This window comes from Malaclemys terrapin, chromosome 1 (assembly GCF_027887155.1).
Source record: "Malaclemys terrapin pileata isolate rMalTer1 chromosome 1, rMalTer1.hap1, whole genome shotgun sequence".
Classification (NCBI taxonomy): domain Eukaryota; kingdom Metazoa; phylum Chordata; order Testudines; family Emydidae; genus Malaclemys; species Malaclemys terrapin.
The window spans coordinates 85,905,710-85,931,079 of NC_071505.1; the positions used below are offsets into that span (position 1 = coordinate 85,905,710).

Consider the following 25,370-nt stretch of genomic DNA (forward strand, 5'->3'; position numbering starts at 1 on the left):
CCCCTGCCCCTGGGGCTGGGCTGCTGCGGGGGTCCCCTTGCCTGAGCAGCTGGTAGCTGCAGGGTCCCCCAGCTGTTGGCTCTGGCTGTAGCTGCGGCTGGGCAGATGCAGGGGGTCCGCCTGCTACTGGGCAGCTGTGCCGGGTCTGGCCGGCCGCTGCAGCTGCACTGAGTCCCCCCACCAGGTTCAGGGCGAGGGCGGGGCTGGCTGGGAGCTCCAGCCCCAGGGCAGAAAATGTCAGAGGTCAATGGAAATCATGGATTCCATAACCTCCATGACCTAATTGTAGCCTTATCCATCACTCGAGAGAAGCTGTTCTTCCGCATGAAGGTCAGTTCAATCTCATTCTTTCCCTAGCACCACCACAAAACTGCAGACGATTAAATGGTTCTGGGATAATTACTTTATTCTAATTTACATATTTGGTAGCTGCCCTGGTGGGAGAACATTCTCAATAAAGAGATGCAAAGGCAGTATTCCTTAACTAGGTAGTGCTGCCACAAATATTGGTAAAGATAGTTGATAAACAAGCACTTTTAGAAGTCTAATATATTTCCCTTGAATGCTGGTGTATGGTTGAAATTATAACTGACTGTGAAAAAGTGGAAGTGTAGTAACTTATTTTTTGCCAGGCTCCCTTCCCCTAATAGAACCCATCTTCATACTTCACTTAGAAGAAAGCCTCACGGTTAACATGGAGAGACTGCTTTTCCCTCCCTTATAGAGGACATGACTCAAATGTTGTAGGACTCTGCTAAGTACCCAAGTGGGTAAGGGCCTGATGTTTCACAGGCTGAACACCAGAACTGTACTATAAAAGAGTAAACAGGAGCTGTAGGAGCTCAACACCTCTGAAAAATGAGGCCCCACTAATATAACATTCTCATTGGCCAAGATGTTACTAAGATTTGTTCAACCAACTGCTTGGTAGAAACAGTAAGTTCCTACCACGGTAAAGCAGACTCCTTTGAAATTAAGTGGCAAAGGAAAACCCCTGCAATAGTTTAAGGGAAGAGATTTATTTCATGGCGTTATTGTTTTACTGAATTAGTAAACTATAGACACTTCAGTATACAGTAGTAATCTTGCTCATATAATCGATTTAAGTAAATGGCAACTTAAATGCTCCAACCCCTTTTTAAAATAGCTTAATGTGCTTTTGGAATGTGCAGTGTTTGAAGTGTCTTCGAAACAATGTACTTGAGCAGCTCTGGCAACTCTTCCTAGATTTTTTTTGCTGTAGAAAGTTTAATGCACTGTGTAGTATGTCAGCCCCTTAAGTAAGTGGGATGTGCCACCTCCTCTTCCAAATGTGTAGACACTTCTTATTGGTTTGGATTTGAGGCAGCTGACAGTGTAAGCTTTTTCCAGTATCACAACTTTGTTTTGACACTGTCCTTAAAATTTGTCATCTATTCTAGAAAGGTGTTAATCATCTACAGAAGCTTATTTGTACTAGTATTAAGTAGATAATCATTAAAACTTGTTTAATGTGAAATTTAAGTCATAATATAAAAGATTTTTCCCAATCCTCTTATACAATTCTTTATAACAGTGATACATTGACGCTTAATTTTTAAATTCCTAATGCAAGATTATGCCAGTATATCGACCAATTCAAGGATAAACAAAATTTTAAAAGTGCACATATGCAGTCTACTCAAGTTCCAAAACTTTCCTCAAAAACATGTGTGCTGCAGCTCAAAATGTTAGGCTGTCTCTTCATAAATTTTAGCCATTGTTATAATGTATATTTCAAAGTTGATGTGTCTAAATCCTATTTTTTTTCCAAAAATTGATGTTTCACAGCACTATAGTAGCAGGTAGAGAGAAGATAAAGAACTGAAGCTATACCTCACATACACTCTCCCTCCTCCCCCCAGACTACTATTCAGGTGATCATAGATAAAGTAATCCATTCCTCAACTTTTACTCAACATTATGCAAGGTTTTTAACTCAGGATTTTACAAAGCACAAACTGTGCATAGAAGATATTACTCAGGCTATGTTTGCAGCCTCAAATAGTAAGGACTCAGCTGCCATAGCCGAATCTAAAATAACTGAAGAAAGTTAAACTGATAAAAAATCTGAGGTAACAAGAATCTAACACTAAGGGTGTGTAAGACATTTCCACAGGTAAGAGTTAGTGCCTCATACTAAAGTGTTTAACTAGTACATGTACACTTTAAATATCAGTTAAGGCAATTATTTAAGTCTTAATAGGACAATATAATTTAAGAATTACTCAAAGAACCATTATGGTAACGTACGATCACATACATAGCTATACTCAGGAATCAAATATTTCTGTATCAGACATTTACTACACAAACCTGCCCATCCCTGTATCTATGGTGTAGACCAGAGCCCTGCACTGGGACTGGGATCCCAAGGGTCCTGCTGCCATAATAGCTTTGTTGTAGGTGAGACTGGGTGAGCAAAAAAACAAAAAGCCACACAACTGTGGTAATTTGCAAGAAAACACTTTAAGACTTTTAATACTTAAATTTAAGTGAGGGATAGAAAGATTTGATGTTTATTATACCAGGAGTTAAAGTATTTTTACATGGTTTAAGCAAGATTTGTTTTATTCCTTTGGTGGTAAAATTGTAGCTGAATTCCATTTTTTTTATATAATATATTTGACAGGTTTTTTTCCCCCCAGTAGAATATAGGAATCTGTCTCTCTTGTGGGTTTTAAGGTAGGAGTGGGATAAAAATGCAAGAAACAATGGGGGAGTGGGAATTGCAGGGTGGGACGGGAGCAGGATTTAAAAAAAAAAGTCCCATGCAGGGCTCTAGTGTACACCAGCCTAAGACAGTTTTCTGCAGCACACACTTACTGTTATATCTGTGGCCTACAGATCCATGAGGCTTGTTCATGTGGCAAGCTAGGATGTGAACATACAGCACACTAATTTTCCATGTGGATGCTGCTATGGTGCATTGAAAGTTCCATAGTCCACTTTGACATACTCCTCACCTAATGCACTGTATGCACACCAACTCACCATGTAGATAAGTCCTAGAACTAAACTAAAATTATGACATACTAAAATTCTAGGTATTTAAAATTTTCTAACTAACTTAGGTCAGAGTAAAAGTGCTTTGAATGCAGAATTTCAGTCAGACTATAAAACCCAGACAACTTTCACAATAGAAATGTCACCAGACCCTAAACTTAGAGCAGCAATAGAGGCCCAGCGTTCTTATCTACTGTAGAAAAACAATACAACCCTTTAACAATTAATGCTTATGAAAAGGAGTCCTCTTCATAAGCATGTCAGCATTCTAAAAATGATAATTGACAAGGCTCATTTAAAAACATTCTGCTACAGTGCAAAACCACATTCAGTTTCAAAATCACTACAATAGTGCTACAGAATGATGCTTTTGGAATTCTTTAAATAGCTTCTTTTTCTGCTTAAGAGAAATGATGGGATTACTGTCCATCTCTTGAATCAACTCTTGAAGATGGTGCCTTGTTTGTTGCTTTTGGTCTTCAAATTCTTCAGGAGTCAAACGCTGACAAAAGGTGAAGCCTTAATAGGAAAAAAGGTTAGGATTATTTTACAGATGTTACACTTTTATATAAAATGTAGGGCTAGAAGGGACCTCAAGAGATCATCTAGTCCAACCCCTGATGCTGTGGTAGGATTAAGTATACCAACAGGTGTGTGTCTAACCAGTTCTTAAACTTCCAGTGATAGGAATTCCATAACCTCCCTGTATGTTCCAGTGCTTAATCATTATAGTTAGAAAGTATTTCTTAAAATCAAACCTGAATCTCCATTACTGCAAACTAAGCTAATTACTGCTTGGCCTACCCTTGGTGGACGTGGAGAAATTGATCAGCGCCCTCTTTATAACAACCATTTGTATATTTGAAGACCTATGTCTCCCACCCCGCCCCCAGTATTCTCTGCTCTAGACTAAACATGCCCAATTCTTTCAGATGTTCCTTATATTTTCCTCTTAGTTTTGTTGCTCTCCTCTGGATTCTTTACAATTTGTTTACATTTCTCTTAAAGTGTGCTGCCCAGAACTGGACACACCACTCCACCTGAGGCCTCACCAGTGCCAAGCAGGGCTGAACAATTACCTTGTGTGTCTTACATCCAGGGTGACCAAACAGCAACTGTGAAAAATCGGGACGGGGGTGGGGGGTAATAGGAGTGTATATAAGAAAAAGACCCCAAAATTGGGACTGTCCCTATAAAATCGGGACATCTGGTCACCCTACTTACATCTGACCCTCCTGTTAATACATTCCAGAATGACATTTGCCTTTTTTGCAGCAGCAGCACCACACTGTTGACTTATATTCAATTTGTGACCCACTATAACCCCCAGATCCTTTTCTGCAGCACTGCTGCTTAGCCAGTTATTTCCCATTTTGTATTTGTATAAAATGGAAGAGAGCTACACTAGACAGTTCTTAACTTCTCACTTTGACATGCTGTAGAGTGCGGCTCTGGCCTCACCCCTGGACAGAGGAGTTTTGCATAGGACAGGGGTAGGCAAACTTTTTGGCCTGAGGGCCACATCTGGGTATGAAAATTGTATGGTGGGCCATGAATGCCTGATGGGGGGGGACTTTATGGGGTGTAGCATGGGGGGAGTTCTATAAGGGATTCAGAGTAGCAGCCGTGTTAGTCTGTATCCGCAAAAAGAACAGGAGTACTTGGGGCACCTTAGAGACTAACATCTATTCCCAGACAAATATTGATAAAAATATTTTTTTCATACATACTCTAGCCTAAATTATGCTTAGGAATTAAGGAACTCTTTACTTCCTGCTCATCAAGGAATTGAAGGGCAATGTTCTTGCAAGCAAAAAGGAATTGACTGGTCTTTGCATGAGACATCAACTGGTGCAGCAAAACCCCCAAAACTTTTGAGTGCTAGGGTAATTTGTGCATTCCACATGGTAGAAGCACAACAGGAACACAGCCACATGAAATCTTCAGAGAAACCAAATTACAGGCAAGTAATTTTCCCTTTTAATAATGTATACTAAGTAGAAAAGAGAACAAAAAATTCTACCAAAGTAATAGTTTGTCTCTTTAGCCAAATCATATTTTACACTATTTTCTGAATTTAACTTTGTGAAGGAAATTACATAATCAATTACGGAACTGAAGAGAAGTTAGATAGAATATGGCCTCAGTCTCCATTTAATTTATGCTTTGTTTTAGGTGGGTTAAATGAGTTAATGAATTAAACCACTTAAAGTCCTACTATCAGTATAACAGAGAAGATGAGGCAATCAGGAAAAGCATTTCACAATAATTTGATATGTAGTGCATTAAACTCATTTGCATGCAACTACTCATATAAAAATGCACAATATCAGACTTTCTACCTGAACTGGCATCAGGATCTTGTCCTTCCAGCAAGCTCATAAGTTTCTTGCTGATTAGTTCCAACAGAATTAAAGGGGTCTGCACAAGAACAGAATTTTCAGATATTTAGTTGGTGTTTATACAGTTCATTATAAAATGCATACTTACACAATAGGCAAAACCCTTTAAAGATGGAGTTAAAGTTGAGTATGTAAATAGGCACTCCTGTACATATGTTTTAAAAACCCAAAGCAACTTGTTAGGGTTTTTTTTATTCAAAAAGTAGTAATGTACAGTAGAACCTCAGAGTTATGAATACCAGAGTTACGAACTGACCGGTCAACCCCACACACCTCATTTGGAACCGGAAGTACACAATCAGGCAGCAGACAAAAAAAAAAAAAAAAAAAAAGCAAACACTGTCCAGCAGTAGTTCTTGACCAGGGCCCCATGAGAGGCCATGAGCAGGTTTCAGGGGGTCCTTCGAGCAGGGCCAGTGTTAGACTCCCTGGGGTTCAGGGCAGAAAGCCAAAGCCCCACCATATGGGGCTGAAGCCTGGGGCCCTGAGCCCTGCCACCCGGGACTGAAGCCAAAGCCTCAGCTTTGCAGGGGCTCCTGTGGTATTGGGCCCCAGGCAATTGCCCTAATTGCTACCCCCTAACGCTGGCCCTGGCTTTTATATGCAGAAAATCAGTTGTTGTGGCACAGGTGGGCTGTGGAGTTTTTATAGCATGTTGTGGGGCCTCAGAAAGAGAGGCTGAGAACCCCTGCTATACAGCATCGTCCTGTGTTATACTACTAAAAAATAAAGGGAAAGTTTTAAAGATTTGACAAGGCAAGGACACTGTGCTTGTTTCATTTAAATTAAGATGGTTAAAAGCAGTATTTTTCTTCTGCATAGAAAAGTTTCAAAGCTGTATTTAGTCAATGTTCAGCAGTAAATTTTTGAAAGAACAACCATAACATTTTGTTCAAAGTTACAACCAACCTCCATTCCTGAGGTGGTTCGTAACTCTGAGGTTCTACTGTACTTTTAAGCAAAGTAAAGGTCATGAAAATTAGTGACAGAAGGACCAGTGTAGTTTTGTTTTAAATGAAACCTTAGGTTCTGATCCTGCAAACATGCATATGCTTTTCACTATCTCACTGGCTTCAAGAGGTCTACTCTTTATAATAAAGTTAAGCATGCGCATAAAATGTTTTCAGGATCAGGGCCTAAGCTGTAAATTAACAGCAATTTCAGAGTTTGGATTCCTAGTAAGATGACTTGTTAGTTGGAATCATTAATAAGTGAGCCTATACTGCACTAATTACATTTCTGGTTGTTTTAGGGGTGGTGATAAAAATACAAAATTGTTTGGGTGACTTTGTTTTTGTTCAGATACGATTAACTTTGTATTTCCAGACTGTCAAAAGTTCAGACTGATTATAAAACTGCAAGATTCTTTTAAGGAAAGCTGTTCTTAAAGTTCATCTGCTCAGTCTTATCTACAACTTAAGTTAGAGAAACTAAAAATCTTTCTTGATTAAAGATTTAAATGTCCGGTGACAAGTATCTTTAGAGATAGCAAGCTGGATGGGAACTGTCACATCAGAGCAACCCTATCTGCTAGTGTCACACTTCCATTATGACAGGTTTCAGAGTAGCAGCCGTGTTAGTCCGTATCCGCAAAAAGAACAGGAGGACTTGTGGCACCTTAGAGACTAACAAATTTAGAGCATAAGCTTTCGTGGACTACTTATGGAAAGCTTATGCTCTAATAAATTTGTTAGTCTCTAAGGTGCCACAAGCACTTCCATTATGGCCATCTGTATTAGGCTTCAGTAGCTTTAAGAAATGTGGAAATGTCTAAACTAGCTAATCCCCTTCCCCCCCAGGCCAAGATAATAAATCAAAGGTGAAGTTTCAAAGCCAAACCATTCTGGAGGTATGACAAACCAAATAAATATCTGGAAAGTATCCCAGAACTGAAACATATTTTATCTCCCAAGCAGTTTTTTTTTAATTTCTCCCAAGATATCCAGAAATATTCTATCCTGGGCTAAGATCCTGCAAGTGAAATTACAAGCAAGTTGGTTCTTTTTGGTGTAAGCTTGAGAAGTGTGGTTTCTAACTCAGCTTATCATGGAAAAGTAGCTTCAACCTCTCTCTGTACATAACCTTACACTAAAAAAAGTTCATTTTTTTAAAATAGACTAATTCAGTTTGGCAACATTTCAAGATTGCATTGAGTCAGCTGCTTAAGGCCTCAATACTTCAATGAATTGTATGGGGGCAGGCCCATTTGACTTTAAAGGGGCTCTTTGTGGGTACAGAGGTCCATCTGTGTGCAGCTCTTTGCAGAACTGGTGTCCAAGTTCGCATAATTGCAGTGTCCTAGAAAAGCAAGCGATGTGCCAAAGTAAGTGATTCTATATGTATGGGGGAAGAAAAGAGGGTTTGGGAGATAAGTACTGTTCATCATCATCCACATGCATTTCCCTTCAAGGGGAATAGATTCCTTGCTTGTGCCCTTCTGGCAAAACTCACAAGGTTTGAAAGTTCTAGTAAACATCCCAAACCTCTGATGTTTATCTAATTATTTACCTGAGAAACAGACACAGTCTTTCCCTATTTCTAATACTTGATCATTTCAACTGAACCAGAAATAGTGCAATAGCAGCTTTTCCTATGCTATTTTAATGTTTCCATTTCTGACCCCAGCTGATACGAAATAAAAAGGGATGTGAATATTTTTGTGTGCCTCAGACAGGGGGTTGGTTTAATATGAGGATTTTTTTTCCCCCAATATACACTATCCAGAGAATATTTACCATTTGATTTTCACCATTTTCAGGCAGCTGAGATGGAGTTTGAACTACCAGACATTTTCCTACTTGTCTTTTTTAATTAGTTTTGCAACTGGAAAAATAACTAAAACAAATACTGTAGTTTTAATGTGCGTTAGCTAAAAACTTAAATAGCTAGAAAAAGTACATCTTTTCATATGCAAGAGATAGTTGAATGTAACTGAAAAAGCTATACAAGTATTTCTGCTTATTCATAATGGATTTATCATTGACGAATGGGAAACATTTGATTTACCTATTGGGTTTATATTAACTGCCAAAAGTAAGAAAGATTTTAAAATACTAAGTTAATTCCTGGGGCTGAGAGACACTGCCAGTGCGTACTCAGCCTCCACAGAATTTCACCTTTGAATGACTCCCTCTAGTTAGCACTCAAAGTACATTAGCTGGCTTCTGCAGTGAGCTGTTTCCAACACTGCTTTGCTAGAGAGAGAAGTGCTACAATGACCCTGAGAATTTGAGGGTGGGGACAATGGAAGTAGAGAGGCCAATGATTTTAGAAGATTTCCCCTGTAGTCCAGAAAAACTGAATTAGTCTGGAACACTTTCTGGTCCTACAAGACTGTGTAGCTTTTACAGGTTGCCAGGACATATACAAAAAAGCATATTCATATAAAGCTGCTTTTTGACAATGAATATCTAAAATGACAAGGTCAAAGTGTGTCAGATGAGAAGGAAATACCTTGAAGAGTTCAGTATGATTCTTCATCAGTAACTGGATTAGCTGTTCAGTCTGTGTTTTTGACAATCCTTTATTTTGTAAAATGGCCTTGGTAAAAGTCTTGATGATCACTGATCTATTATCAAACTATAAAACAGAAGAATAATGACCTGGATTAGATTTGCTAGGTGTTAGCTAAATGATCGTTATAAACAGGTGACAAAATCTACACTGAAAAAAATCCATTTCAGTTAGTTTTAAAAGCATCAGATTGAAATGCTGTAACGGGTCAGTTTCTATGTCTGTTAAAAAAATAAATCTATTAATGTTACTATGGGGAAGTAATAATTTATACCCTACGTTTCAATGCAATACTTACTTGTTTTTGTAACTTGTAGCCCTCAGGTTCTGACGCAACAGCCATAAACATCAGTAGCCTACGCAGTTCTTCTCGGATGTTCGGCGCTAGTAATCTTAAGTAAAGCTGCGATGCCTCCAGGGCTTGTGCTGTTTTTCCATTCTCTGCAATGTTAGTGAAATATTGTATATAGTGCACTCTACTAGTTTGAACAGAATCAAGAAAATGTATTTAAATAGGAGTCAATTTCTGATTTTAGGCTTAAAAGCATATAGCCTTTGTCTTAGAGCTAAGCAAGTAACATATTTTTAAAATAACATCCTCTGGATATCATGAAGTCTTAAATGTACCGGATGCAGAACCTCCATTTTACCATTGCATACAGTTTGTGTTTCCCTACCTTTGACCGAATCCTTAACTGCTCCTTTATATGATGTGATGCAATATGACCAGTATGCCTCACTGTAGCACCATTCCCATTGCTGATGAGCTTTTTAAACCACCAAGCTACATCTTTTGTGTGGTAAAGGGACAAGGCAGGAATCAAACTCTTATATAGCATTCTTCATCTGTAGATCTCAAAGCATTTATAAAGGTAAGTATCTTTATCCCCATTTAACAGAGGGGGAAACTGGGAGAGAGATTAAAGTCACAGCAGGTCAGCAACAGAGCCACCAATCTCTGATTCCCAGTCCTCTGCTCTAGGCACTGGTCCAGATAATTATGTCTAGCAAAATGCAAACTATAATTAAAAGGAGACTGGCCCAATTATTTTCTTTGAAAGAATAAAAGCAACTAGAATGGATATGTAAGCGCACTGAGACTTGGAAAAGAAGAAAGTATGAATGAGGGCAGAAAGCCAAAAGAAGAGAGTGAGCAAATGTAGAAAAGAGAAGAGCATCAGAAGACCAAGGTGAAGGAAAATATGGAGAAGTTGACAGATTAAATAACTGATAAAGGACAGTTTCCAGCTGGTTTAATCACAGATCAGGAGGAGTTGTTTAAAAAAAAAAAAAAAAAAAAAGGTAGTAAAAGCTTAAAAGCTTTATTGGGATACTTAAGTGAGTTGGAGGGAAGTGAAAGGAGTGTGTGTGTTAAAAGCAGTAAGGGACATGTGATATTGAAGTCTATGGTCTTAAAAAGTCTGACGCACTTGACTACTTGCACCTGCATGCACACACTAACCATGGTGCCCTTTTTATTTTAGGGGTAATAGTGGTAGTGGTGGGGTTGATTTGTGTTTGTTATAGTTTAATTTAAAAAAAATATATTTCACCTCTGTGTTGACAGTGCAAAATTTTTTTTGAAATCAAGCTGGCTGTGGGTTCATGAAGATACAAGTTTCAGCATCTGCAGTACACACACAGCAAGAGTAGATTGTGTTCAATTGGCGCAACAGTGATTGTGTGAGCATGTAACAATCCCTCCCCAGCTCCACACCAACTTTGCCATCTGGAATAGCTAACAACTAAGTTAGGCCAGGTCCTGCAGTCCTGAAGTTACAGCACAGGGCCCTTTGTTCAAAAGCATCACCCAGCAGAATAAAGATTAATATACAGGCAACTCTATAGCCTGCACTTTGCAACCAGTGGTAAAATAAGTATAACCTCCTCCTAATGTATGTATGAGCTGTGCCTCTTGTGTAGACTGATGAGCAGCAGGAGACAATCAAACCTAAAGAACTGTGGAATGCTTAATATATTTAGAAGTGAACCTCTATTTAATTATGAAGTTAGAACCACCACCTGTCCAAAATGAAGTTGAAACTAAGCTGGGCCTACATTAGAAACTGTTCCCCAGGCAGATTTTAGCTGACTAAAGTTTGGGAAGTGACACAGGACTGGCACAAATGAGTGTGGCATGTTCACAGAACATACAGTTCAGCTTAAGAAGAGATTTTAAATAAATGGGGAATAATGAGGGAGCTACAGAATGGAAAGCATAGAGTTCTTTCAGTGATTTATGTCTTGAGCCTTTCCCCCACCTCCCTTTATGTGAAAGTATGGTAGGGTAGAATTCCTTTTTAAGTAAACCATTGATTTCAAATTAGTAATCATGGGTTGGGAATTTACTGTAGTCTTACCACAGATTTATTTTTATGCTCTCTATTTATTTTGATTAAAAAGGGTCTCTTTGCCAAGTGTCAGTCCTAGGCAGGAACATGCTCAATGTCTTCAGTATCATCACTGAGCTCCTGTGGCACTAAGCTCTGTGAAGCATCTCTGAAAACGGAGCATTCAGGTAACATTCCATAAATTCTGCAAGACCTAAGGTATACAGAAAAGACATACTCACGCTGGAGTTTCATTTAAATCCAAGTTTAAGGTAACCCTTGCTGTTATTTTGTTTTGGGAAGATTTAATTGTTTGCCACAAAAGTTGCAGAATCAGGAAGAACTTATCATAGCCTGAATTGAATCTTAGAATTAGGAGAACTTTTCTGGTCCCTTACCTTGTTAGTTTATTTGCTATTAATGGAAATGTGAGTCCATAAGCTATGAATCCCTCTTTTGGGAGACAGGGAAACTGTATCATAAGGGGATTCTACTCATAAGATGTCTGTATTAGTATTAAGTTAATAAAACAGTTTTAATTTCCTTAATGTGTAAATAAAGATTATGCACTTACCTATAAGTTCAACAATTCCTGAATGAATATCAAGATCATGATTGTTGAAAAGGGGGTCTCTCACTTGATTATAATATTTTGCTATCACATCAAAAAGTATCTTCTTGTGCATATTAAAGTGACTTGGTTCGTTACTGATTTGAAGTAACTGCTGACCAACCATCACTATTAGCTGGTCTGGAAAATACTCCAAGCATTCAATTGCTGCACAAAGCCATTTGTCAAGCCTGGGGAGAGAACGTTCATTTTAGTACTTACATTTAATGCTAGGCAAAACACTTTATTTAAACTAAAATTCAGAAAGAATTAACCAGACACCTACAACTACATGCATGTTTGAACAGCAGCATCATACAACTTACTTAATAAGCAATTAAAGAATGTAGTTGGATGCTGTAGCTATAAGTCCACTGAACTACTGCTGCAATTAACAACTAACTCTCGCCTCCCTAGACTACAACAATATGGCTGAGGTTTGCCTTCCTTCAGGCAAAGGAAGCCACAATGGTGCGGTCTGTCACAAACACTTCAGAAATGCAAGTTGTAACAGTACAGTCCTGCCTTATCAGTTTCAGCCGTCACAAGGGAAAAATAGATATCCAGCTACACAACCAAACACAGGGGCTGAAACTTTAAAGGAGCAAAGAAACTAGACTTTCAATTTAAAAACAAAAAACAAACACTTAAAACCCTGACAAATGAAAGGAAGCCAACAACTATCTAGGAAAGAACAAGAAATAAGCACTAAAGATTGCCACTGCAGGCAAAGGCACTGCACACAGATGGATCCAACACGGTCAACTGCCTGGGGCAAAAGGAGAGATGAGGTGGGCGAGGTATCAAGGGGTAGCCGTGTTAGTCTGTATCCACAAAAACAACAAGGAGTCCGGTGGCACCTTAAAGACTAACAGATTTATTTGGGCATAAGCTTTCGTGCGTAAAAAACCACTTCTGATGCATGGAGTGAAAATTACAGATGCAGGCATTATATAATGACACATGGAGAGAAGGGAGTTACCTCGCAAGGCAAGGTAATCTCTCTTATTGGACCAACTTCTGTTGGTGAGACAAGATTTTGAGCTTACACAGATCTCTTCTGCAGTCCAGACCTGAAGAGCTCTATGTAAGCTCAAAATACTCTCACTCTCTCTCTCTCTCTCTCACCAAAAGAAGTTGGTCAAATAAGAGATATTACCTCACCCACCTTGTCTCTTTAATACCCTGGTACTAACACAGTTACAACAACACTTCCTGCGGTAAGAATGGTAGCAACTCTCTTCTTGTAATGTTAGGTCCCACAAGGGGACATTTATGGCTCCAACAGGAAATATTCTTCTAGAGCAGCAGTTCTCAAACTGTGGGTTGGGACCCCAAAGTGGGTCGTGACCCCATTTTAATGGGGTCGCCAGGGCTGGCTTAGACTTTCTGGGGCCCAGAGCTGAAGCCCAAGCCCCACTGCCTGGGGCTGAAGCCCTTGGGCTCTGGCTTCAGTCCCCCCCGCTCCTGGGGTCGCCTAGTGATTTTTGTTGTTAGAAGGGGATCACCGTGCACTGAAGTTTGAGAACCCATTCTAGATGGTTCATGGCCAAGTGTGGGTACACACATGCCACATGGCAGCATAAGCAAAGGGAATACCAGTAATTTTTTCCAAGCATAAAGTAAACCTCACTGTAGGCTGCCAGAAAGCATGCAACCCAGAGAGCCACAGAATTGAAAAGGCGCAGCTGAGCTCCTGATTTCAGTCCATTCTCTCTAATATCCTGAGACACCACTTCATTGCAGTATGAATCTGGAAAATACCCTTGGTTAGTGGGTTCAGGGATATCGATACTGGAACTGTAATCAATGGTTTGAATATACCATGAGTTCTCAAATGGAACTGTTGCTGAAAGAGAAAAATAGCTCAGCTTAATTTGATTTTAAAACTGGATCTATGCTACAGCTTTAATGGGTTTTAGATGGTTGAAGACACACATTTTTACAAAACTGGCTTCAAGGCCAGAGGTGTTTCTTAGAATCAATTCAGGCCACCTTCAGCCACCTAAAACTAATTCGAACAGCTATACCAGTTAGAAATTAGCAGCAACTGGAGCGTCACTGGTTAACTAACTCTCAATGTATTTTGCTTTGATTCTCAAACATTTTCCATGTGAACAGACTATTGTAATGCAGATGCTTTTTTGCGGGTACACAGACTGACCAAAATTTATCAAAAATTGGATGAATTCTCCTGAAGTGAAACCACACTAACTTTTCAAAACATGGCTCAGGATAAATGCTAGCATAATGGCAGAGTAATTCCTCTTATAAGTTGACCTCAGGCTACCCACATGCAAGAGGCTGCATGTCAACACACCATTCCATGTTACAAAATGAAACTTTTCTTTAGCTGTACTGCCATATGGTAAAACATGACATCAACCAGATGTGATCAACAGGAATAGTTTAGAAATACTGGTAGGTTTGGAAAGGCAAACAGGCTGGCACCAAATTGCCACATCTTTCTTTCTGTGGTACAATGACCCTTTTGTCACAGCAGGGGCTTTCCCTTGCTATCTGTAACAATGGCTGCTCCATTTGCTTTACACACTCACTGCACCTCCACTTAAAACCACCAAGAAAAGGACTGTTTAAACCCCTTTGGGATACCTCAGTTATGAAAGCCCTAAAATAAGACCAAAATTCACATAATTCACTCCCCATATTTGTATAAGAAAGAAGCATTTAGCTGTGAAATATCCAGTCTAGAAGAGAGGGAAGTGTTCACCCATCCTCTCAAGTTAAAAATGTAATTTTTGCTTATTTAAACACCTCTTAGCTTCTGAGTGCTCTCAGAGCTGCAGTCTCAGTGAATTCCCTTGCTACTTCTGAAAGGCAGTAGAGAGAAATCCATGCTCATCCTATTCCAATCTAAAGGTATTGCCTCACCCACAAAGCCTACCCTGCCCACGTAGAGCAGAAGTCTTGAAAGCCAGAGTGAAATTAATGTGTGGTCAAACAGTGAAATGCTAAATTATTCAAGTTTTTATAAAATATATATTTTTATAACTAACTCGGGCAAATTTAGGCTGCATGTGACCTCTCTGTCAAGGAAAGTATTTGAGATAATCAGATCTTCCTCTTTGCCAAGATGATCATTTTTCCTCTTATCTGGAAACTCCAAAATATTTTCCAGGACTGGAAGATCAATTAACTGCAGTAGCCGTAACAGAGTCTGTTGTTTCCAGACATCATCTATAACTGGGAGTACAAACAGGAAGATGGAAAAACAAACAAACAAGGTTACTGGGAACAAGAGTAGGTACACATAGCATATATTTAAATATCAAAAAGAGGAATTTTGATTGATTTGAAATAAAATCAGCCCATCTTACATACACAATACATTCATTAGATGTAAATTATGTTATTTTGTTTTTTAGGGGGAGAGTGTCTTAAGGAAACTGGGCAAAAAGCTTTTAAATATTTTTGTTTCTAAGTTATTACTTCTTATAACTACCTGCTCTAATAACATTTAATATATACAGTAACAAATACATGAGAATACATTAAAAAAAAGGAAAGACCCTGCTGTGACAAAAGGGGTCATTGTACCGAATGACTTATAACTAAAAAAATCTCCCAACAGATTGTGTTTTTAAGAAGGGCAAATCATATATCCATCTGAAAATTTCGTATAGGCTTGTCATAAGTATAAAGGGAAGGGTAACAGCTCTCCTGTGTACAGTGCCATAAAATCCCTCCTGGCCAGAGACTCCAAAATCCTTTTCCCTGTAAAGGGTTAAGAAGCTCAGGTAACCTGGCTGACACCTGACCCAAAGGACCAATAAGGGGACAAGATACTTTCAAACCTTGGGTGGGGGAAGGTTTTTGTTTGTCCTCTTTGTTTGGGTGTTCGTTCGCTCTTGGGACTGAGAGGGACCAGACATCAATCCAGGTTCTCCACATCTTTCTAAACAAGTCTCTCCTATTTCAAACTTGTAAGTAAATAGCCAGGCAAGGCGTCTTAGTTTTACTTTGTTTTCTCAACTTGTAAATGTACCTTTTACTAGAGTGTTTATCTTGGTTTGCTGTACTTTGAACCTGAGGCTAGAGGGAGGTCCTCTGAGCTCTTTAAGTTTGATTACCCTGTAAAGTTATTTTCCATACTGATTTTACAGAGATAATTTTTACCTTTTTCTTTAATTAAAAGCCTTCTTTTTAAGAACCTGATTGATTTTTCCTTGTTTTTAGATCCAAGGGGTTTGGATCTTGATCCACCAGGAGTTGGTGGGAGGAAGGAAGGGAATGGTTAATTTCTCCTTGTTTTAAGATCCGATTTGGATCTGTATTCACCAGGGAATTGGTGAAGAGTTTCTCAAGGCTTCCCAGGGAAGGGAATCCACTTGAGAATGGTGGCAGCGGACCAGATCTAAGCTGGTAGTTAAGCTTAGAAGTTTTCATGCAGGCCCCCACATTTGTACTCTAAAGTTCAGAGTGGGGAAGCAGCCTTGACAAGGCTATTTTACATGAGCCCCTAAGGTGCTTAGAGAGAATATTCTTTTTAGTTTTTTTCAGTTTGATCGCTGTGTGCAGGACTACTCTGCATAGAATCAGTTTCATTGTTTTGATGATAGTTGCCCTGTAGTCTTGTATACTTTTGAGAGGAGTTCATATGAATGTTCTTCCCCAGGTTCTGCAAGAACTGCTGATGTGTGGCTTTAGGAGTGTGACTTGGGCTCTTTCTTCCTGGACTCCTGCACAAAGAAGCCTGGGATATGTGCATGGAGGCAACATTTGTTAGGGCAGAAGGGACTAGGAGAGTGAGTCTCCCCTCAATCCCAAGACTTCTGGATGGGGCTGGGAGCCAGGCAGGGAGGCCAGGAAACCCTCTTTTACAGCCAGACTACACAACAGGATTCAGGGGTACATGGTCCCTCAGCTGGACCAGGGAGAAGGAAGTGACAGCACCCACCTTATCCCTTGCGCCCAAGACTGGAGACAGTAGGAATAGGAGCCAGAGGAAATTCCCCAACAAAACCCTCTGTCTGGATTTAGGCTGGGAAATAGTGAGGATCACCTACACAGGAGCAGAACCAGGAAAATAGCAGAATCCTCTGTCCGTAACCCTCTCCTCAAAGGTAGGAACAACCGGGGCCAAGAGGGAAATAGCAGTCCAGGCAGGAGATAGGAATCACTGAGTTTGGGAGGAGCTGTGAGAATCCACTGGCCTGGCTTCCCCTGTCCTAGAGTGTTCCTAATATGGAGGAAACTGAGAATCTAGGAGCAGTGAGAAGCAGCAGGGATCTTCAGTTTCCTTCATGTTAGGAACACGCGAGGACAGTTGCTTACTGCTAACTTCAAGGACAATGAAAGGGAAGTGGCGGCTTGACAAGCATCAATTGCAGGGAGTTGCGAGGACAGCTCCTGATCACATTTTTTGTTGTCTCTCTCAAGTTTGTCCATTATCCACCATGGAAGATCTTTCAGAAACAGCAGGGTGATCAGAAAAGTGTGGGGGGAAAAAAAACGATTTTTTTCAAAAGCATCTAGACTTGTTATTGAAAGGATGTTGATTTTCAAATAAGTCAACTAAAAAGTTCTGGTTGGCAGTGTTCCTTTATGTTCTAGGCTACAACCTCAGAGATCAAATAAGCACAACCTGGAAAAAGATTGGGCATAAGCACATTCACCAGGGAAAGCCTGGTTCAAACATAAAGAACAAAAAAAACATTTGACCTCAATGGAAAACGTTTCTAGATTACATTGTGTAACACACTATCTACTTGGTAGGGATAACTTTTGTAGACTCCATGCATTGTGGTTATAGTTGCTTCAGATAAACATAGGTTAAGTATCTGCTTTTTTAAATGAATAGCTGAGTTTCACAAACATCTAGTTGGTGTTATCGTAATTTGTTATTTCCTAATATAGCAAGAACTTTGATGGGCCTTTGTGATATGGATTTTAAATGCTTCTAATTTAAAGCAAACAAAAACTGTTTAAAGCTTTTGTAATTTATTAAACTAGGGCCCAATCCAGAAATTCTTTTGAAGTAATCTAGTTACATAAATAGCTACACTGATTTCAATAGGACTGTGTGAATAAGGGCTCGAGGATCGAGCCCTGAATTCTGTGCAAGTCATTTTTAAAGATCTTGGTTTCGGTGCAAGAGTCACTTTCTGCAACATCCTGGGCACTACTTAAAAGATTTGTTTCAACTACAAAAGTAGCAAGATACACAAAATTCAAATAATAATGCCAGGAAATGATATTTCTGCAAGATGTGCCAGTACTCTTTCTAAGAGGCTGGAAAAGGGTATATTTCTAATTTTCAAAACATCTATTATTCATTGCTTGTTTCAATAAACAAATTATAGTTTAATGTTCATAAATACCTTGTGGTAATATTAAGTAGCACAAAATGTATTATATTTATAAAATAAAATATAATCACCTTTTTTTGAAAGTAGACAGACTGGTTCATCAACTATGTTCTTTAAAGGTAAAGATGGATGTACATTTATAGTTTGTAGAAATTCCTCTATCCTTTTATCAGCAGCTTCTAGTGCTAAGGGATTTGAAATTGTTTCACATTTTGCTCTGTTATGAAAAAAGCATTGATAAACTGCAATTATTATTTGTATTATCATAGCACTTAGGTGCTCATTTTGTTAGGCACAGTACAAACACAGAACACAGATTCTAAGCCTTTTGGGACAGGGATTATCTAAGTATAAGACAAGAGACAACAGATGGATACAGACAGATGGAGGAGCACAAGGAAAAGCCAACGGTGCTCTGTCTGGATTAGAACAGGCTGGAAAACAAGAATTCCATTTTGTGCAAAATTCTGACATTTGCTTCTGTTCTGATGCAGACTGAAACCAAGGCCTTTCCAAGTTTTTTTATGAAACAATGAGAGCTTTATGAAACACATGTGCAGACATACCCCTGCCCCTACCTTCAGAATAGCCAATAGCTCAGTTTTAGGATACTAACTTGAAATGCAGGAGACTAAAGTTCAAATCCCTGTGCCAAATCAGTCAGTACACCCCTTTTAAAACTCCTCTATTGGTTCTGACAAAACTTTTTCTCCAGGATAGAATTTCTGGTAAAAAAAAAAAAAATCAGACACACAGAAATCCAACCCAGCATAGCCATAGTGTTAGGGTACTCCCCTACGATGTGGGAGACACAGGGTCAAGTCCCTGTCTGACTCAGGCAGAATAGGGACCTGTACCTGCTTGTACCCTAACCACTGGACTACTGGCTATTCTTAGGTCTCTCTCTAGACATTCCGCCCTGGACCTGAAATACTTTCCTAGTGAAAATTAGTCAAAACTAATACATTTCTGCAAAGAGTTTGGGTTTTGACCATTCAGCATTTTTGAATGACAAACACTTGATGAAGAAGTTCCTGACAAGCTCTACTTTGAATCCTGCTTGTGGGCATTTTTATTAGCCTCTGGATAGTTAAGCTGATTCCCTTTCCATGCTCTCTTGTGGCTGCTGGAAGAGAGGGAGGAGTCCAACTGCTTGTGCTGGAGCCTATGCATCAGTGTGAACTTTTTATTTTTTTTAAACACTTCCAAGGGATTATTTTGTATATGGGATGGGAGTCTCGGGGCTGCAGGAGAATCCTGGTGAATATTACTGCCTACATAATGCTTTATAAATATAAATCACAACACATTGTGAACATTAACAACTAACATTTCAAGTGCGGAAACTGAGGAAGAGAGGCTGTAATTTGACTAAAGCCAGAGGTCAGTGTTAGAGCCTGTGTCAGAACACAAGAGTCCAGGTCACATGCTTAGCCAACTACCCCAACTCCCTTCTGCATTACTGAACTGCCCCACTACCAGAAGGCATATTGGCTGCTCAGAAGAAAAGATTGAAGTAGGCAGTCAGCAGGGTGGGAGCTTGAAGTGACTGGTATTACAATAAAATCCTCAGTGGTATCATTGTGAATTAAGTGTGGTGTTTCCCCAGTGTCAAAGAACTTGTCGCAGCACGTTTCACAGGTCTCAAAGGTCTATTGCAAGGGTGGCTATAGAGGAGATTGTTAATAACTTATTAGGAAACAAAAAAGCATCAGAGAATGTTTGGCACTAGCAATTGGTGTATTCACATTCAAGGATCTCTTTGGAAGACAAAGCACTAAAAACATAATTAAAAATAAAAATTGGAATTCGTATTTATATTTTAAGGTCCCTAAAAATCACAGCTCCCCCAATCTGGGTCTGAACAAGTGGGTCTTTCTAGTCCTAATGTAAATATTTTAGTCACCTAATATTTTCACAAGGTAACAATCAAGAAATGTTTTTTATTCTTCCATAATTAATATCTTGCCTTTGAATTGCGTCTCAGATTTTTTCATAGCATGGATGACATCTAAACAGAGTGTCTCATGGAGCACCTCTTCTCATTCGTGATTGTGTAAGATGGCATTTCTGTTGTATTTATTAGGCCCACATTTTAAAGACTGTTTAAATGTGTACATCTGCATTACTAACCGTGGAGGTTTTTTCGTCTTAAGTTCAAGTATTTCCTCAGGGGACAACTTCTCAATATATCCTTTCTGTTTCAGTAAAAGAGGAGAAAGATGGCTGTCCAGAAATCTATAAAGACTATTACTTGTGTCTTCAAACTCTAGCTCTCTCTCATTCTTGAATAGTTTTGGTCCAACTGGTTCAAAAACCTTGTGATCCATTAGAGCCTGGCAGAGACGGACTCCCTTCAGTCGAGAAAGATCATTACTACTTAGGTACATACTGTGCATAAGATAGCTCAGCACCACATCAACAGCATTGGAGCCAGTAAAGCAGTTTCTGTACGTCCTTAGATGTTGTCGTCTTCTTTTTATTTCCACCTGGCTTTGAAGAGCATGAATAATACCATTCCATAACCGAGTTGCTTGAAAAGGACCACTGCTTCCTGCAAAAATATTTAAGCATTCATGTTACAAAAACATTATTTATGTTTGCATACTGTAAACACTTACTGTAACATTTAAGTGTATTATTTTTACATTTTCCTTTTCAAAATTGAAAGTGCGTTGGCTGCGTTCTCCAGAAGTGAAATTTAACTTTTCAAAGCACAGCCAGAGGTAAGTGGTAACAAAATAGCAAACTAATTCCTGCAGTGATTTGACACTAAGTCATACACAGGCAAGCTTACGCCAGGAAAGGAAAACAAGAACATGCTAAATAAAAAAAATCAGTTTCTTTTCATTTTACCCAAACAATCTCAATGTATCTGCTGGAATTATTATTCTAGATAAAAGTAAGACAGTGCACCATCAGATACTAATTTAACCATAAATTCCTTTATTAAATCTAAAAGCCCAAGGGGAGTTATACAATTGCTCTAAATGTGTAAAAGCCTAAATCATAAGCAATTACTACATTCAAACAGTAACAAACATTTGTAAGTATTTGATCAAAATACTCAAGAAAGAACTAAATCCATGGATGCTTAGACACATGTTGGTTAGCTCCAACTTGGTTAGGCATATATTAGCAATGAACTCTTTCAAGACCTTCTCACAACTGCTAACAGAGCCACCTTATATGGCCTACAAAAATATTTTTCTTCTTAAACCATCTTACCCCTTTATACCCTACAGCATCCAGGGGTTCTGGAACAATTTTTATAGTGGGGGTGCTGTAAGCCATTTAACCAAACTGTAAACCCTGTATATGATGGAAACCACTTCAAACCGGGGGTGCAGTAGCAACCCTAGTTCCAGCACCTACTATGACAGTATCAAAATACCAGTATAGGTACTGACATTGCAAGAGCAGGCAGCTGCACCCAGCGTTACAAAGGGAGCTCAGAAAGGGGTACATTTCCCCCATGACAGGGGTGCTGAAGGCGGAAACCATGTATTTGGTTATTACCACTTCAAACCAGGGAGTGCTACCGCACCTCCAGTATCCCTAGTTCTAATACCCTTGCCCCAGGAGGGCAGTTCCAAAGACACGGCCTTCACCTCCCTCCTCCCCCACCCCATTGCTAAGAGTCTCTCCTTATCCCAGTGAGACCAAAAGGCCTGACCAAGACCAGGACTCACAGAATCTCCCTGCACTTTTTCCTGAGCAGTGCTCAGACGCCCCCACGTGCACACCCAAAGGTGCCGCCTCCCCCCGGCAGACTCTACTGTCCAGGATCTCAGAGGGTGAACCAGGGATAGGGTGACCAGGTGGCTGGTTTTCGACTGGAACACCCAGTTGAAAGGGAACCCTGGCGGCTCGGGTCAGCACTGCTGACCAGGCTGTTAAAAGTCCGGTCGGCAGTACTGTGGCGCTAAGGCAGGCTAGTCCTTACTTGTCCTGGCTCCATGCTGCGCCCCAGAAGCGGCCAGCAGGTCCGACTCCTAGGAAAGGGGACCATAGGGCTCTGCATGCTGCCCCCGCCCCAAGCTCTGGTTCCGCCTCCCATTGGTCAGGGGGTTCCTGGCCAATGGGAGCTGGTACCTGCAGATGAGAGCAATGCATGGAGTCTCCTGATCCCCAGCCCAGGACCCAGACCTGCTGGCTACTTCTTGTGCACAGTGTGGTGCCAGGACAGGCAGGCAGCCCACCTTAGCCCCTCCGCTGCACCACTGACTGGGAGCCACCTGAGGTAAGCCCATGCTACAGCCCTGAACACCCCCAAACCCAGAGCCCCCTTCTGCACCCCAACCCTGGCCCCACCCCACAGTCAGTCCCCCCTGTCCCAGCCCAGTGAGAGTGGGGAAGAGCGAGCACCGGGGGAGGGGGAATGTAGTGGGCGGGGTCTCGGGGAAGGGGCGGGGCTGGGATGTTCGGTTGGGAACTAGAACGTTGGCAACCCTAGTCGGGGACGCGACCCGGGGCTGGGCGATAACAGCCAAACCCAGCCGGGTTTAAACCGCCCGCTGCGGGGCGGGGCCCGTTCGCAGGGGGGGGGCCCCGGCCCGGGACATACAACACCCTCCCCAGGGCCCCAGGCCCTGGCACTGGGGGGGGCTCGGGGGGGCTCCCCTCAGGCGGCGCGGAAAGCCGGCCAGCCCCAGGCCGGAGCACACTCACCTCCGCCCCGCCGCCGCGCGCCCAGCTCGCTCTGGCTGTGAACCCTCCTGAACCGCGGAGTCAAATGCGCCGCCATCGCCAGCCACCTTCCTGTCCCGCCTCCCACACCGTCACTTCCGGCCCCAACCTGGCCCCGTGGCGGAAGTGAGGCAGCGCGAAGGGGGGCTGGTGGCCCGGGCGCTGGTTCGGTCGCCATGGAGTAGCCGCAGGGGGGACGGGGCTGAGCCGCGGCTGGAGAGCGCGACGCGGACGGACACACGGCGGGACACGGCCCCCGCAGCTTCCCTTAGGCGCAGGTGAGGGCGGGGCAGCGGCTGCCTCTGGCCTAGCGACACCGGGGACCCGCTCGCCCAGGAGCCGCTCCCGGGCAGGGCCAGAGCGCCGGGCCGGGCGGCTAGTCACTCACTCTAAACCTGTGGCCCCGGGGGCGGGGCGCGCTGAGCTGTGCCTCTCCCCGCGGGGCCGGAGGACTTGGGGTGCAGGCGAGGTGGCGACTGACAGGAGCTCCCTGGGGGGACGCTCCCTGCGGACAGCGATACGTGGCTTTGTTGGCAGGACACGGCGGCGAAGAGCACGTGACCCGTTAAAGGGGGTAATTTATTCCCTCTCAACACCCGAAGGGCTCTTGTGCCCATGTGGCTCGTGTGACAGTTCAGGTTGTCCCCGCTTTCTCCCAACCCCCTGCTGGGAGCCTGTAATAAATAACTTGGTCTGTTGTCTGTCTACTTGGTAGCTTGCAGGGTTTGGGGTTTTCAGCCTTGCCCTCGGTGCAGAACTCATGATGAAATCAGGATGTGTTTTGCCCTGTTATCATTGGTACTTTACATGATCCATAATATTTATACGTTTCGAAAATGTGCTTTGAATTGTTTTTACAAGTAAAGGAAAGCTTGATTGTAAGGAGAATACTGGGAACCACTGGGTATCAAAAATACCTCACTGAGGCCCAGTTTCTCCTGTGCTCCACTGTTGAGCTGGTGGGGAGTAATCTACTTTTTGTAGGGTGCACCACTGTGTGTATCTAGCCAGCTCTGTGGAATGGCACTTATGATAGGGTGGAGATAGGTCTTTCAGTGCTCTTCCCCCTTGCTCACAAGTGGAGTATCAGCCTTGCCCTGGGGGTCACAAACCAGATAGAGCACTGATACAGCCATGGGGGATGGGTGGCATTGGTTTCACGCAACACCCCCCTACATTACCATAATAGAAAAGAGAATAAACTAGCTCAAAGTGATTACTCAAATGAAAACTGAGGAGGAGTTGGGGGCTTATTTGTTTTGGGTTTATTCTTATTTTCAGTATTCTTAATGTTCCCCTATCTTGTGCCACTTATTCACATGTTGCCTTAGCAAAATTGTAAAGTTCCAGTTCTGCAAGCTGATCTGTTAGGCAAACACCAGCACGGAGCCCCTGTTGACTGCAATGGGCTTCCATACAAACATAAGGGCTCCCCCACACCCACCAATTTATAGGATCGGGGGCCTGTTTTTGTATGGATATTGTACTCAAATGTCAAACAGGAAGAAGAAAAGCTCTAAAATATTTCTAGAGCTCCCACTCCTTGTTCCCTTGAGTATTACAGTTACTAAGATACTGGAGTTTTCTTGCTTTTTGTATCTTCTACATTTTAATTTTAAAAGTGTAAAATGCTTTATGCCTTGTGGATGCTTGACTTTATTACGTCATTGTCTTGTGATTGTTACTTTTTCTATGTATAGTAGCTCAATTTTAGTCTTGAAAATACTGCTGAAGAAGCTGATAACTTTCATATTTTATATACCACTGTTTTGACTGTAATTTGTGTTACTGAAATTGTCACTCCCCAAGTTAAAATCTCTTATGTACTTGCTCCATGTGGATTCTCTCTCTAGATATATTATTTCAACTGACATTTAATATGGTGTAATTGAAATTGGTAATAAACTATTTTTATAGAACAAAACCCATTTTAGATTTGTCAGATTGTCTACACAAGGATTTATAAAAATATACCAGCAGTATTAACAAACATTAATTTATGAAAACAATCTGCATGCTGAGAGAGAAAATTGGCTCACTATCTCTTTTCTCTGCTGACTTATTCAATGGTTTAACTTTGTTCAGTGCCAAGTTGGGAAGGAGCAGATTTGATCGTGCATACCAGGCCTGTTTGTAAATCCTCACTCTTTTTTTTAATAATTTTTTGTTAGTATCCTCCCTTACTGCCTTCTCCAATCTTTTCAATACAATTACCACATGGAACTGCCACCTCTAGCAGAGAATGCTTCCTCCAGTTTAATTGAAAGCAATTTCATTCATTCTTCCACCTCTCAACAGAGAGACTCTTCTCCAAACTTAAGCACAGATAAGGAATTTGAACATGTAAAAGGGAATATGAACAGGAACTTGTTTACTTCATACTTCCAGTGTAGTCAGGTTTTTAAAAAATGCCCCTCCCATGTTGTGACTTCAAACACAAAGACCCTGTGCTAGTGGGTTAATACCAAAAAAA

At 41.1% G+C, this 25,370-nt stretch overlaps 2 protein-coding genes across 3 annotated transcripts in view; one reads left to right on the forward strand and one right to left on the reverse strand.

Moving 5' to 3' along the window:
* Positions 1 to 385: 385 nt before the first annotated feature.
* DEPDC4 (DEP domain containing 4) lies at positions 386 to 24,758 on the reverse strand. Of its 2 annotated transcripts, none has more exons than XM_054028849.1 (9): positions 23,286 to 24,758; positions 20,342 to 20,762; positions 18,280 to 18,425; positions 14,897 to 15,083; positions 11,844 to 12,070; positions 9,238 to 9,380; positions 8,880 to 9,005; positions 5,367 to 5,445; positions 386 to 3,543 (listed from the first exon to the last, which is right to left on the reverse strand). In XM_054028849.1, exons 2-9 carry the CDS (start codon positions 20,605 to 20,607, stop codon positions 3,368 to 3,370), a joined length of 1,350 nt encoding a protein of 449 aa, XP_053884824.1. In that variant the 5' UTR covers positions 20,608 to 20,762; positions 23,286 to 24,758; the 3' UTR covers positions 386 to 3,367. The 2 variants fall into 2 exon arrangements, with proteins under 2 accessions (XP_053884824.1, XP_053884823.1); XM_054028848.1 differs by lacking the exon at positions 23,286 to 24,758 and adding an exon at positions 22,880 to 22,956.
* Positions 23,025 to 25,370, forward strand: part of SCYL2 (SCY1 like pseudokinase 2) — a 53,149-nt gene continuing 50,803 nt past the window's right edge. The window contains exon 1 of the mRNA XM_054028847.1: positions 23,025 to 23,175. The gene's annotated coding sequence lies outside the window, so the exon portion shown is untranslated. The remainder of the gene's footprint in view (positions 23,176 to 25,370) is intronic.